General features: G+C 42.3%; 1 protein-coding gene across 2 annotated transcripts in view; it reads left to right on the plus strand.

Annotated features, from left to right (window-relative positions):
* Window positions 1-16,280, plus strand: part of LOC122789692 (magnesium transporter NIPA2-like) — a 403,659-nt gene that overhangs the window by 180,437 nt on the left and 206,942 nt on the right. For both annotated transcript variants that reach the window (XM_044057121.1, XM_044057119.1), the window contains one exon: window positions 13,391-13,481. In XM_044057121.1, coding sequence (XP_043913056.1) covers window positions 13,391-13,481 — 91 coding nt within the window. The remainder of the gene's footprint in view (window positions 1-13,390; window positions 13,482-16,280) is intronic.

A 16,280-nucleotide genomic window follows, 5' to 3' on the forward strand; every position in this document is an offset into this window, starting at 1 on the left:
CTTATATGGCTCCACAGACTATGACCCCGTCTGTTACAAAAGGTTGAACACCTTCCCAGAACCAGATATTCTCCAACTTACGACCCTTTTTTGGGGCACCAGTTTAGCCCTGACTCTCCTTCAGCAGCCTCCTATAGATCCACCAGGAGCCTTTCAGAACAAGATGTAGTGCGGGTTGTGGACCAGCTTCTGGCAGCTAGAGGATTGCCCACCCCTGCTAGATCTTCTGTCCCCTTTGGAACGGAACCTTTCACAGCATACTCACCAGTATATCCTGCTCCGGAGACTTTGGTACTGATGACCACCCCGGTGCATACTGTCTCGGCTCTGAGTGTGATGATGTCCTTCATGGATGCATCTGCAGTCATAACAACTGGGTTGTCCTGTCGTCAGGCAGCCCTTCAGTCGGCCGGATTCCAAAGTCCGGTCCGCTTCGCTGATGTCGCACTTCACCCGACGTCATCTCTGTTGGTCTTCGGGTATAAAGGCATCAGCCAACGCCATTTTCCTCAGTCTTTCTTGCCGCGTGGCGCCCGAAGCAGAAGCTGTTCGCAAGTGCCGGTCGGTCGGATCCAGAGATTACTTCTACCGAATACTACTTCAAGACTTGTAAAGCTAAGTACCCGTTGGGGACTCTTTCTTGCCTCAGCCGATGTCAGAAAAAGTTAATAATTGTTTAACCTGTGGGAAACAAATACCTCATAAAGATTTCCACTCTTATTGTCTGCCTTGTCTAGGCCCAGCCCACAACGTAGCAGCCTGTTCGGCCTGTGCTTCCTTCAACCGACGAACGCTTAGGCGTCGGTCGGAGTTTGCTGAACAGTTTTTCGGTTCTGATTTTGCGTACATTATGCCGTCGGATCCTCCGACTACCCAATCTGCCAAAAAACGCAAAGATAAAGACCGACACTCGCGGTCCGCGGTTTCGGCTGAAACCATGGTTAAGCAAACCGCGAGTGTCTCGGTTTCGGCCGAAACCGAGAAAACTGATCAAAGTACAGCTGAATCTATCTCTACAACTGAGGCCCCCGCTACCATTCTTGAATCGGCCTCAGAAATTATTCCCACTATGGTGGTTGCCACTGACTTATCAGACACCATTCCCTTGGATGTCTCTACCCCAGCACGTGGTGCTGCTAGGCCTCCAGCAGCCATGTCCATTAAGGCCTTCGCCAGGGCTAAAGCAGCCAAGACTACTAAAACAGTGCCTGTTAAACCCCCAACAACCAGGCCCTCCTCTAGTTCTCAAATGCTTACTCTGGCAGAAGATTTAATTTCATTAATTAGAGGATCTCAATCTCATCCAGACAGGGCCTCTCAGCCCCCAGAGAAGAGACCTAGGGCAGAGCCCCCTGAGCCAGTGTCATCTGATGATTCAGCCGATGAATCAGACATAACTGACCAGCCAGAGGCTCCTTTCTCCAATTTTGAAGACTCTGATGCTGAAGAATCCATTCCAGCTGCTTCCCCACCAGAAGAATTTTCCTTTGGGGAAACCTTACATGCCATGCGAGAGCAGTTCCAATGGCAGCAACAGGATTTTTCAGACTCCAGAAAAAGACTTAGGACTTTTCTGCACCTTCCACAACACAGGCCCTTAGCTATACCTCCTGTTCTCTCTGTGGTGGATGATGCTTTCAATGATGTCTGCTCCGCTCCAGATTCTTTACCTCCAGCCCCTGCCAAACCAGACAGATTTTACAGGGTGCCAGACACTCATCACCACCTTTACAAGGCCCCTCTTGCAGACGCCGAAACTATATCCCAGGGTCCCAAGGCAGTACCCGCGACCATAGCTAAAAACCCTATTCCTTCTGAAAGGGAAGCAAGGTCATTAGACAGATGGGGCAAACAGGTCTACACTTCAGCTACTCTCTCAGCTAGAGCTTTAAACTGTCAGTTTCACATGATACAATACCAAGAGTTTATGCTTGATCAGTTAACTAAAAAGCTAACCACTGATGAATCTCTTGATAAGAAATATGTATTAGAAATGGTAAATAACATACAACAGGTTAGTAACCATTCCTTAAAATGTGGCTATGATGCACTGGAGGCTTCATTTAGATCAGCCATGACTGGCACAGTGATAAGAAGGCATGCATGGCTAAAGGAGCAAGCTTTACCGGATCATGTTAAAGCAAAGTTACTAGATGCTCCTATGGATAAGACAAGTTTGTTTGGTACACCTGCACAGCAGGTTATGAAGAAAATGGAAGAAAAGGCAAAATCCGTTCAAACGGTTAAAGATTTCTTGCAGGTTCAACCCCCAAGGTTTAACAGGAACTGGCCTGCCAAAAATTGGTCCTTTCCTGACTCCACAAGATCTCAAAGGGGCAGAAACAGACGTTCCAGAGGCAGAAACCAATCCAGAGGAGGTGCCTACAGAGGACGACAGTGGCAAGGTAACAACAGAGGCACAGACACAACCACTGCCACTACATCAACACAACCACAGTGACTTAATCCTAAATCTGCCTACCAGGGAACAAATAGCAGCTCCTCTAGGCAGAAAGTTAACCTTATTTTCAAAAAACTGGCACTATATAACAAAAGACAAGTGGATTTTACAAACCATAGATCAAGGATACCGGTTCCACTTCCACACTTTACCAATCAAAAGAGGAATGCCAAATCTACCTCCAAATCAAAAACCAGAGGCTCTACAACAGATAATGCAGTTAGCAAACATGAGAGCTGTGGAAAAGTGCCAACTGCAGAGCAAGGAAAGGGTTCTACTCAAGACTATTCCTAGTTCCAAGAAAGGAAAAAGTTGGAGACCAATTCTCGACCTGTCCGCCTTAAATACATACATCATTGTCCCAAAATTCAAAATGCTGACCCTACAGCAACTTCTTCCCATGCTGGGCAAGGAGTGTTGGCTGGTAACTCTAGATCTCAAGGAGGCATACCTGCACGTCCCCATTCGACCAATCTGCAGAAGATACCTCAGATTTCTTGCAGGATCAGAGCACTATCAATTCTCAGCATTGCCCTTTGGCTTATCTACTGCGCCCAGAGTATTCACAAAATGCCTGGCATCAGTAATTGCACATTGCAGACTACAGGGAATACAAATTTACCCATACCTGGACGACTGCCTGCTACAAGGGGACAACAAAAGCAAGCTGACAACAGATTTACAAAGGGTCATTTACTTGCTACAAGCACTGGGATACACAGTCAATCTACAAAAGTCAAGGCTGATACCATCCCAAACAAGGACATTCTTGGGCGTGGAATTGGACACAGTAAAACAAATGGCATTCCTAACTGCAGAAAAACAAAAAGAACTCCCTCTTTACTTCTTGGCACTAACAAAGCTGAACAAGTTAACAGCAAGAAAAGTACTGCAGGCCTTGGGCTTCATGGTATCATGCATAATCCTGGTCCCACTTGCCAGACTACATATGAGAAAACTACAGTGGTACCTAAAGAATTTATGGTCCCAACACAGTCACAGCCTAGAAACAGAAATCCCACTAATTCCATGCTTAAAACAGGAGTTCCTATGGTGGGCTCAGGCATGCCAGACAAACCCAGGCCTACCCTTTCGCAGATGTCAAGCAATCCAGACCATCACAACAGACGCTTCAGACCTAGGATGGGGGGCCCACATGCTGGACAAATGCGTGCAAGGATTGTGGACACAGGATCAACTTCACCTGTACATCAACCTAAAAGAAATGCTGGCAGTAAAACTGGCAATCCAAAGGTTCAGACCATTTCTCAAAGAGGGCCAGTTGATGATAAGGACAGACAACACCACAGTCATGTGGTACATCAACAAGCAGGGAGGCACTCATTCATACCCCCTATGCAGAATGACTTTGGAGCTGTGGAACCTGGCACTCAGCTACAACATCCAGTTACAGGCAATATTTGTACCGGGAAAAGAAAATACTCTAGCAGACATATTAAGCAGAACCACATCGGATGCCCACGAATGGAAACTGCACCCGGACATTTTCAAGACCATCTCAAAGAAATGGGGAATGCCTCAGATAGATCTATTTGCATCACCTCTCAATCACCAGCTCAAAAAATTCTGCACAAGGACATTCCACCCACTGGCATGGAAAGTGGATTCGCTCTCCTTCAGCTGGAAAGGCCTGACAGCATATGCATTCCCACCTCTTCCCTTGATACACAAAGTATTACTAAAAATCAAGGAAGAACGTCCAAGGATAATCCTGATAGCTCCAAACTGGCCAAGACAACACTGGTACCCACTGCTGAGGAGCATGTCTCAGAACAATATGTGGCCAATACCCCTGATGCCTTTGATGCTAACTCAGAACAACTACAGCATCATACATCCAAACCTAAAAACTTTGCAACTGACTGCATGGAACATCATATAGCAACAGCTAACCCAGAACTTTCCCAAAGAGTTAAAGACATTATTCTTGAAGCACGCAGACCTTCAACAAGAAGGAACTATGCTGGAAAATGGAAAAGGTTTGTCATTTGGAGTACTGAAAGAGGAAAAGATGTGTCAAACATAGATATGCCTAACATTCTAGAGTATCTGGCTGAACTTCTTCATTCAGGCCTGTCCTACTCCTCTATCAAGATACATGCATCAGCTATTTCAGCAGAATACAGCTTTGATCCACCTGTTTTTTCGCACCCTTTGCTCAGGCAGTTCCTCAGAGGAATCAAGAATGTAAAACCTCCAAGGAAACCACCTTTGCCAGCTTGGGACTTAAACTTTGTGCTAGAAAAGTTAACACTATCACCCTTTGAACCAGCAGCAACAGCAGACCTACAACACCTGTCATGGAAAACTGCTTTCCTACTGGCAATTACTTCAGCAAGGAGGGTTTCAGAACTACAGGCCTTAATGGCAGTGCAACCCTTCCTAATCTTCCACCAAGATAGAGTGTCCATGAGGACTAATCCTACATTTATGCCTAAGGTGGTATCCAGAGTGTCTTTAAACCAGGCAATCCACCTACCTACCTTCTTTCCCAACCCACAAAACAGAGGGAAAGAATACTGCATACCTTGGATGTACATAGACAGCTACGCTACTACTTGGACAGAACAAAAAATAGCAGAAAGACTGACCAACTTTTGTAGCCTATGCAACAGGAAGGGAAGGAAAAGCTATTTCCAAACAGACAATCTCCAAATGGATAGGAAATTGCATACGATTCTGTTACTCCTTCCATGGAAAACCAATTCCACAGAACATAAGACCTCATTCTACAAGGGCAACAGCCACTACCACAGCCTTCTTACGAGGAGTGGCAACCAAAGACATTATTGAGGCGGCTACTTGGACCTCCGTGCATACATTTGCCAAGCATTATAACTTACCTCTATATTCCAGATCCCGAGCAGGGTTTGCCACTGCTGTACTGCAAGGGATCCTAAACACACCATAATCTAGTTTTATCCTCCTCCCTAGTTGGCTATGGTATTCTACCCAGTTGTTATGACTGCAGATGCATCCATGAAGGACATAGTACAGTTTTGTACCTACCATAAATGTAGATGTCCGAACTGGATAGCATCTGCAGTCAGGATTACCTCCTCCTTCCCCTCTGTGGTACTCCTAGGGTATTTTACCCTCCTAATAGCTAGCTGGTGGGGGGAGTCTTTTATGGTGTATTTGTTTGTATATATGTACATACATGCTTATTTTTGTGTTTACCTCTATCTTTTTGGAAACATTGGCATCTATCCAAATTTTAGCCTCCAAGAGGGCTACTGGCATCTGGGGCAAGAAACACTGAGGAAAATGGCGTCGGCTGATGCCTTTATACCCGAAGACCAACAGAGATGACGTCGGGTGAAGTGCGACATCAGCCGAAGCCGGACCCGGACTTTGGAATCCGGCCGACTGAAGGGCTGCCTGATGACAGGACAACCCAGTTGTTATGACTGCAGATGCTATCCAGTTCGGACATCTACATTTATGGTAGGTACAAAACTGTACTTTTCCTCTGCTGGCACTGACTATCCTTGATGCATCGGTTCCATTGGAAGCAGTGCACTCTCGGAGCAATGTCTGGGCTGTCGGCACAGTAGTTCCTAGTTCAGCGCCTATTTTTTCGCTGGCACCGTCTGTGTCCATGGCTCGCACTGACAGCTACCAGTCCTCTCGGAGCTCCTCACCTGGAGGTGGGCTCCTCAGGGCAGGGTATGACCCCGGTTCCGAGGTTGTCCTTCTCTGTTCTGGGCTCCCGTCCCTCCTCAGGCGGGCCTGCTTTTCAGGTGAAGGAGAGGGTCCTTGCCTCAACAGGCTCACAGTCAGCACCAATGGCATCAACACCAGAACCCCCCTCTAGCATGCAGCTGTCCCAACCCCCTACTCTAGGATCCCGGCCATGAGAGCTGCAAGACCTTCCCTTGAAGGGAACTCTTTCTCCGGAGTCCTCCTCAGAAGATCCCACTGGGGAGCCACCCTGGAAGAAACGGTGCAAGAGGAAGCACCTTGATTCCTCTGAGGAATATATCACTGAGGACACCAATTGCGATGAAGAAGAAGGGTCCCCACAGTCTCCCCCAGAAGACATCTCATTTGGAGACATTCATTATGTTGCAGTAAGGAAAAGTTGCTGTGCACTTTTCTGAAAAGACCAGTGTATCTTCCTGTGAAGAATTCTGTTGGGAAGAGACCTGCAGGAGAGCATCTGTATGCAGTGGGCTTTGTTTCCTGCCTTTTACCAAATGGAAAGGAATTATTGGGCTTATTTTGAATTAACTGTGGCCTTTTTTCTGGAGTCTCTGGTACTTTAAATAAAAAGGCGCTGTTGAGTGGAATGCACTTCGGTCATGTCTGCTTAAACACCAAGATGGCTGCAGTTGATTAAGTCATAGAAATCATAGTCCCTGCCACTGAAGGTGAATTAGACAGTCCTGTGGTGTCTGCTACTTGTTGCTATTGAGTGGAATGCACCTAGTCCATGTCTTCTTAAACACCAAGATGGCTACAGCTGAACAACCATTGCAAGTTATAGCCTCTGCCACTGAAGGTATGGTGTCAACTGCCAGAATTGTATCAATGCTAATAACAGTTTCACAATCAACAAAAGGATGACCAGAGAGTAAGACCTCAAGGCATACCTGGTAGCCTTTGACTGGTATGCCCAACCGGAGGGAAGGCACCAAAGTGCTGTGCTAGATAGGAGTGTGGCTAATAGCCCAGTATGGGGGAGTAGTTTTACTTGGCCTCTAAGAAAAAATTACTCCCAGCAAAGTCCTTGGTTAAGAAAATGACCTGAAAGATGGTGGAGAAAGAGATTGCCAGCATCACACAGATGACCTTGGAGATGACAGCTGAGCTAACAGAGAAGGAAATGATGACAAAGAAATGTTAGGCTGGAGGTTGTTTCTATAAAGACTCTGGGCCTACAAAACTGGATTAACAAATAGCAAGAGTACATTTCTGCTGTACAGCAAGATTTAGAAGATGTGCAGTGAGGCTTAAAAAGCAGAATGATAAAATATCAGACCCTCACTTACATATGTATCAGTTACAGAGAAAGATTAAGGTGCTAATGACTAAAATAAATAGTTTAGAAAATTGACAGCATTTAGGAAACATAAGACTGCAAGGAATATCAGAGGCAGTGATGGACTAAGATCTGTTGTCATACTTTAACAGTAAATTTCATCATGCTTTGAATGCTTCTACTGACGTGCATTGGGAGGAAGATAGAATTCACAGAGGGGGAGGAAAACAGAAGGAACCAGGAGACCCAGACAGGTCATCTGCAAGTTACATTCATATGTAGCCAAATAATGGCTTCTAAGTAATGTTTACTGCTTCATAGTGTTACAGTGAATCTATTCCTTATGAGAGCTTTTCAACATTTTTCCAAATCTCTTTATCACCAGTGCATGGCATTCAGTGAAGAAAGGCGGGAACTGAAGCAACTAGATTATGTTTCCTGGATTGTCTACATTTCTAAGCTTCTTGTAATAGTGGAGGATCAGCTCCAGAACTGGGCAATTTATCCAGCAAATACAGGCCACTACAGAGCCTGCCCTTAGCAAGTACCAGAAGGGGATCAGCACAAAAGGTTTTACACTTCAGAGCTGGCTCAGCAATTTATTCAGTAAATACAGGCCACAACAGAGCTTGCCTCATAATGAGGTTGCAAACAGACATAAGTAGCTAATTCAGAAGGTGTTCCAGAAAATGGTAGCTTATGTGAAATTGACTGGAATAGAAGTAAGAGAAAAGAAATTGAAGATACAGCTCTCCAGCCAGATATGATTGCTTAAATGGTCCAAGAGGAAGAGATAAGGAAGGGACTTCCTCCCAGTTCTACACAAAAGGTTATTCCACCTCGTAAACCTTTAGAGACAGGTGAAAGAGAGACTGCAAACAGAAACTGTGGGTGTACAGCCAAATAAAAGTAGAAGGAAGGTGCACAAATAAACAACAGCCCCCCTTAACATTATCACAGAAGTAGAGAGAGGCACACTCCAAGAACGTGAGAAGATGATTTGAGTTCGGACTCAGCAGATGAAGGTGGATCTCTCGGGAAGGGAAGAGTTTGGACTTCTACAAGGCATGGAGAAAGGCCAGAGGAAACGGGCACTGCCAGATTTCCCAGTACACAAGCAGCTAAAACACTTTAAGTACAACCAGGTAAGGGCTTGTGTTCTTAACTTTTGGTATACCAAAGACCTCACAGTTGTGTATTTTGCCATAGCACTCAACTGTCCACATTTTTGCAGATTGTCCATATTTTTACCTCCTAATTTTGGTCTGCTCCTCATCAAACTTGTGTTTTTCTGGCTAATTATTGAGGATTGAAGTCACTAAATAATGACACACATTTGAGTTTCAGACTTCATATTGTTCGGAAAATCCATGCTAATGCCAGGTCTGGTATTCTGGCAACTTTCTTAGTTTGTGACAGAAGTACTTAAACTCAGTCCATATTTTTTGGCCTTTGAAATAGATTAAGAGTTTGAGAGGTATGGTTATGGCAGTGGGGAAAAAGTTGAAGGATGGGTAGCCATTTGGAGCCTGCACCACTCTGAGATGTTAGAATATACCTTCTCTAGAGGAGCAGCCACACAAGCTAGTCATATAGATAGATTCTGAATGAAGGGAGTAAGAATCCTACAAGTACAGAAAGTGTAAGTATACAATAGGTAGTTTTCTGAACCATGCTTGTATAGCAGCAAAAATTGGAATTTCAAAACACAATACGATAATCCAAGGATGAAGATGGAAACCTTAGCAGTATGACATGCAGCAGAGATGTTTAGAGGGGCACAAAATAATACATTTGGTCTTAAGCAGTAATACAGAACACATGGAGGATGAGCAGATGGGAAATACTTGGTGGGACACTATGAAAGGACATTTAATGAATGTAGATGGGCATTGATTGTTGGGAGAGGAGAGCATTTTTAGAAAATGCGAGGCTCATCTGAGACAGCTGCAACAAGAGTCAGTTGAAAATAATGTGACTTTCATTGGGGGTTAAAGAAGGTATGACTCAAAGACTTCTAGATAGCTATAAGGACAATGAAACAGCAATGGTAGACAAGGACCTTTTAAATAGACTGGGCGTCTGGTGGTTATGGGGGAAGGATTAGGCAAGTGGCTGGCACAAAAAGTCAAAGATAAATGAGTAGAAGGGATCATTACAGAAATGAGGGGAAAGGAAGGGAGAGCTGATGATAACTGAATAAAATATTAAGACTATAATGTGGGAATTTTCTAGTACACTGTATGTCTCAAGCTGTAGGAATGACAAAGGGGAAAGACCAAAATGGTGCACTCAGAATCATGGTGGAGGAAGACTATATTGCAAGCTATAACTGATGAATTTGATGAGGGCATAGGGTATATAAGATTTCAGAGGCTTATACATAACAAAAATTGAACAAACTTCCAGGAAGTTACAGAACTCTGGCAGAATTTTTATAAAACATTTGGCTCTTCAATACTAGAATATTTAGGCAGAGTGTAAAATGCAGAAGGGGAAAGGTGTACTCCCTGAATCTTTTACTGAAGCTATCGTCAAGGACCAGTATGGCAGGGGACAGCTGGTAGTAGTTAAGAGAATTTGTGGAATAGGCTCAAATAGAGGGGTGGACGTCTGCAGGAGCAACCTTTTTTGATATAAAGAAAGGCTTTGACTCAGTGGAGTGGCAGTTTTGTTTAAAGTGTTAAGTGAGGTAGGCTTTGTCCATAAGTTTCAAAACTAGATAGCTGCTTTCTGTAATAGTGCACAGACACAGATGGTGGTAAATGGGGAATTAACCAATGCATTCAGATTAGTTGGGGCAGAAGTCAAAGTTACTCTCTAACCCAGTATATTAGCTTAGTGGGTTAGACACTTTCTAAGATGTGTGCAATGTAAATGGAAGTTGTTTTGATTTTTTGCAGATGATTGTGTGCTTGCTTCAGAGTGGCTAAAATTCTTGATGCCAGGAGTATGTGAGATTTTGAAAATTTTAGAGTGGAATCAGGATTAGGATGCAGTAGTCTAAAACATGTCTTGTAAGAGTGGGAAGGCCAAGGAATGCTGTATGAGAAGATGTAATAAAAGGAGGTGTGAAATCTGGTTGTAAAAAGATAAGAAAATGGGAATGAGTTAATGCAAATCAGTTCTGTGAGTCTTTTAGGGCAGATTAAGATGCTGATATGGAGATGGTCTAATAAGATTTTTACACTAACTGCGAGAATAAACCTTATTCAAATGACGATTCTTCGTAGTGTATTATACATACTCAGACATCTGCCTCCTTTCTGAAAAGATCAGAAATGGATAGAGAGAATACAGGTGTATCACAATAAATTGATATGGTGAGAGAGGAGGAGTGATATAGCGAAAGGAATGTTGATGTAGTAGGATGGGGAATTCCCACTTTTCATCCCTATATGATGGCAGCATTTATTTTCCAAAGCAGTGTACAGTCACTTTTACTTCTTGTACCTTTAGTTTTACATTCTATTCCACTCTATTGTCATTTGCTGACATTATTTCTGAGGTTCTGCTTGTAATGCCACATTGTCTACATACAGTAGCTTTGCTGATCTATCTCCCCTGACCTGTTTACTAATGTAGTCCATCTCCAGTATGAACAGCAGTCAGGTCAGAGCTGAACTCTGATGCACACCAACTTCCACTTGTTCCCCTCTGTGAGTCTGAACACCATTCATACTTGGGTCATTGGGTCCTTGTATATAGTCTGAGTTAATTCTACCAGTGATTCTGGGTCTTCAAACAATGCAGGACTGCCCAAGTCATCTTTCTTGAGACCTTGTCATATACTTTCTGCAAGTCTAGGAATGTCCCTTTGGGCATATGTGTGTGTGTGTGAGTGGGGTCCTTGTGTATAGCCTGAGTTAATTCTACCAGTGATTCTGGGTCTTCAAACAATGCAGGACTGCCCATGTCATCTTTCTTGAGACCTTGTCATATACTTTCTGCAAATCTAGGAATGCCCATTTGGGAGTGTGTGTGTGTGTGTGTGTGTGTGTGTGTGTGTGTGTGTGTGTGTGTGTGTGTGTGTGTGTGTGTGTGTGTGTGTGTGTGTGTGTGTGTGTGTGTCTAATCTCCTGGTAAAATGTAGTTAAATTAGTAGCTATTCTCTGTATATGTGTTATGCATACATATGTTTGTAAGTATTTATAAGTGTGCACACCCACACACATACATAGAGAAAGTGTATTAAATGATTTGTCATTGCATTCATTTACTGTGTTAAATTTTTGGAAAAATTTATTGGTGGTACAGTTGGTTGAATTAAGTGACAAACTTCAGGAGATCGACCATTACATAATTCAGGAACTTCTTCCTTTCGTCATAGTTGTACTACCCTGGAGTTTGCATATTTAATTTCTAGAGTATGAGGGTAGACCCAAAAACAAAGAAAAAACAGTGTTTACAAGTGAGGGTGAAGCCCCCTTTGTAAATGCTGTTTTCTGTTTGTTTTTGGTGATCACAAATGTATCCTTTTTTTTTTTTACGTTTGTGATCACTTTAGTTAGATTATTTGAGGTTGTTAAATAATCTAACTGGCATGTATTCATTATATGCTCATGTATATATATATATATATATATATATATATATATATATATATATATATATATATATAGGATCCATTTACTACATGGAATTTACGTTTCAACGAAACGTAAATTCGTGAGTGCACTTCCACGGAAGTGCATTTTGTCGAAAATGCACTTTCGTGTGAAGATAAAAATAAAAGAAAAAAAAAAAAGAAGTAATAAAAACATGCAGTTTGCATGTAATCTTAGTTGTACATCAACGTTTAGTGTTGATGTACAACTAAGCAAACTAGTGCTGAGATCGTGGTACAGTGAGGTTAAGCGAATACTCCCTTTTCCACACTGTATTGCGATCTCGGAGTGAGAATATTAAAGTGGGGGGTGCAGGGGGGCTTGCTCCCCTGCAAAATATGTTTTTTGTGTGTTTTTGTTTGGGTTAGCCGATCCAGCGACTGTACTTCAGCGAAAGTGCAGTTTTGTTGAAGTGCACTTTCGCTGAAGTGGGGATCTACTTTTCTTTTTCGAACAAGTGTAATTTCAGTGAAGAAAAGTAGATCCATATATATATATATATATATATATATATATATATATATATATATATATATATATATATATATATATATATATATATTTATACATATATATATATATATATATTTATACATATATATATATATGTGTGTGTGTGTATGTATATATAGCTGTATAGCGTATCTACACATAATACACACACACACACACACACACACACACACACACACAATACACCTTCAAAAATAAAACATGTATTACAACCTCAACAGTCTTCGCCTGTGCATAATGCATCCCATGTATATTTAGCCCTATATAATTTATTACCACAGCCTTAGTGAACATAGTACAGGATTACAGAAGAAAGTAACTTAATGAAAAGTGTGTCTGTTCTTTTGTTCAAAGTATTCTGCTATTAGTTTTGAAAATCTTTGCTTCACTTTATTGTCTAATTAGCCTGTAAAGAACAATATTGTAAGTCTTACCCAGCACAAAATATGTGAACATGTAAGATTAAGGAAACAACTCCTATATTTGGCACTGTCAAAGTTGTACATCTTTTAATAAGATTAAGGAGACAACCCTCAAATTTGGCACTGCCAAAGAGGAACATTTTTAAATAAGTATCTCAAGACCATTTGCTTTTTCTTTAGGAGTGAAATGCACACCTTTTCAGAAAATGCACCTTGCTTATGCTTGTTCTTTACATAATTTAGGTCCTTTCAGTGTTAATTAATTAAATCATTCGATTGAAAGATGTGGGTTATCATTTTATGAAATCTGGTGTAAATAGCTGCACTAAAATTCCTATACCGCTTAATATGTCTTTTTTTTTTTTTTTTTTTTTTTTTTTAGTGGGTGCAGGTGAGGCTGCAAATTTTGCAGCCTATGTGTTTGCCCCAGCCACACTTGTCACACCTTTGGGAGCCCTGAGTGTCCTTGTGAGGTAAGTACTTTTCCAGATTTTTGGTTGTCATGTAGCTTTTAGCAAAAAAGTAGTTAAAAAAAGACTGCATTTGGTAGCTCTATAGAATTCTACTAATTACTTTTATATTCCTTTTAAAAATGCTTTTGAAATAGCTGGTGGAAAATATGTAATAAAGACAAAGCAGTTAAGTTTGCTGTTACACTGGCAAATATTAACCTGTTTGTCTTGCACAGCAGATGTACAGGAAGTACACTTTGGTTTGTTGCCTTAGCAAATCTGGTGATCTTTTCCACCAAATGTTACTAGTAGTTATTTTTTTCTGTTTTGAAAATTTAAATATTTGTTTGAAAAATTAGCTTGATTGTAAAATAATATGGCTTGTTTTCAGACTGACTGAAAACTTTAGGAAACCTCCAGTGGTCTTTTGGCCTTACCAGTGATTATATTCTTTATCTTTATATGTTGTGAAAGAAGTATTCCCCAAGAAACCCATACATTTAAAATATGGCAACACGGATTGTGGATTGCTGTTTAGACACCTTATGTATTTTAACATTTGTTTACCAGGAAAGTCTGACTGTGACAGAGCCCTTTTTTAGTGTAAGCCCAAGGAGAAATGCCCCAAACGCATGTCTTTGGAATGTGGGAGGAAACTAGAGCACCTGGAAGAGACCCACGCGAATGCAGGGAGGACATTCAGACTCCACACAGAAGGAACCCCAGCTGAGAATCAAATCGGTGAAACTCTTAGTGTGAGGTGATAACGCTAACCGCTGCACCACCCAACTGTGCCCCACTTCACTGTCAGTTTTCTGTTTTCTTTTGAAAGAAGTGGGCATTCTGTAATCCCTTATCTCACAGAACTTTAAATAAAATTCCACTGAAGATGCTGCATTGTGCATTTATGTAATGATACGTGTGACAGTATATCACTAGTGAAAATGTCCTAATGGCTTAGTTTGCATTACCTAGCTGACAGAATAAATCTGCAATGCATTATGACTAAGCCTTCTTGTTTTCAGCTACCTTCATGATGCATTGAGTACCAATGCATTTATATAGCACCTGCGCATCAGTTCTGTAGGTGAGACTCCTTTTTTTTTTTTTTTTCTCTCCACGATTTGTAAATAATGCATTACATTCTTGTGTGCTGGAAAAAGAATAGTATGCTCTGGGTTATCCCAGTTTCCAGAAAACTTTGTGCCATCACTGGAAACGGTGCTAGAAGAAAGTAGGATGATGATGATCTTTGTGTTTCACTGTTGCAGTCATCACATTTGGATTATCTGCCTGCAGGTAGCCCTCAGCCGGCCTGAATACCAGAGTCTTCAGATTTTTGCATCTGATGCTGTCTCCTCTTTCATGACGTCAGGTTGTCAGGAGTATAAAACATGCAACCAATGCCATTACATCTGTCTTTCTTGCCCTGCGTTGCCCGAAGCAGAAGCAGTTCACAAGTGCCGGTCGGCCGACTCCTGAAATTTTCGTTTTCGAGTTTCAGATCCGAAGTCTTCAAAAAAGGATAAGTACCCTGTTGGGGATTCTTTTTCTTGCTCCAACCAGTGTGAGTAAAAGTTAACAATTGTCTTACCTGTGGAAAGCAAATACCTCATAGAGATTTTCATTTGTACTGCATCCCCTGTTTAGGCCCAGACCACGACTTCCCTTGCTGTCAGTTTTGTGCCTTGTTCAACCCCACAAACTATTCGTCATCTGACTGTCTTTGCAGCAAATTACTTTCGTACTCAGTCTCAGTACTCCGAAATGGCTTCGTTAAGCCATCCGAATACCAATCTTCCGAAAAAACGTAAGGATAAAGACAGAGACAGATGGCATAGGTCCAAAACTGCCGACAACACTTCCATTAAGCTAGTCACCAGTCCACCGGTACTCAGTGAGACACTTTCGCACCCCCTGATACGCGCTACTTCAGATTCGCAGGCCTCTACTGAGACCCACTCGGAGGCCGGAATGCTGCGAGATGCTTATTTGACTATGGAACCTGCGGATGTCTCTACCTTGGATGGGTCCAGAGCCGCTGTGTAGGTACTAGCTTCGGAGGGTGTATTCAGGCCTACAGACTTGCATTTTAAACTGATGCCATTGTTTTTTTCCAGGCCTAAAACTCGCACCACACCTAGAAATCCGACGACCAAACTGCAGGCTCAGGCCCATATGCCTAAAAAAAAATGCTTAGAATGGCTGAAGACCTTATTACCTTAATTAGGTGAAGCCAGCCTTCCCCCTCTGAGACCTAGAACTGATTTTCTTTCTGATTCTTCTGACCAGGAATCTGATATTTCTGCTCCTTCTGATTACCAGGATTTGCCCTTATCTAATTATGAGGATTCTGATGCAGAGGATTCCATTCCCTCTGCTTCCCCTCCAGAAGACTTTTCCTTTGATGAAACCTTGCACACTCTTAGGGAGCATTACTGCTGGGAAAGCCAGGATTACTCTGACTCCAAAAAGAGGCTTAGGGAATTTTTACTCTTATCTCAACACAGCCCTTTAGCTATCCCTCCTGTTCTGGACATTGTAGATGATGCCTTCCTGGAATCTAGCCTTTCCCCAGACACTTTACCTCCAGCTCCCAGAAAACCTGACCAGTATTACAGAGTACCTGACTCTCACAAGTTCCACTTCAAGAATCCCTCTGCGGATCCAGATACCATTTCCCAAGGACCAAAAGGCATTAAGGCTACTGCTGCCAAAAATCCTACCCCTTCTGATCGAGATTCTAGAGCCTTAGACAGATGGGGTAAGAAGGTTTACACTTCTGCTACTTTGGCCATTAGGGCTTTAAATTTCCAGTTT

This window comes from Protopterus annectens, chromosome 15.part0 (assembly GCF_019279795.1).
Source record: "Protopterus annectens isolate FY-2018-M chromosome 15.part0, PAN1.0, whole genome shotgun sequence".
NCBI lineage: Eukaryota > Metazoa > Chordata > Ceratodontiformes > Protopteridae > Protopterus > Protopterus annectens.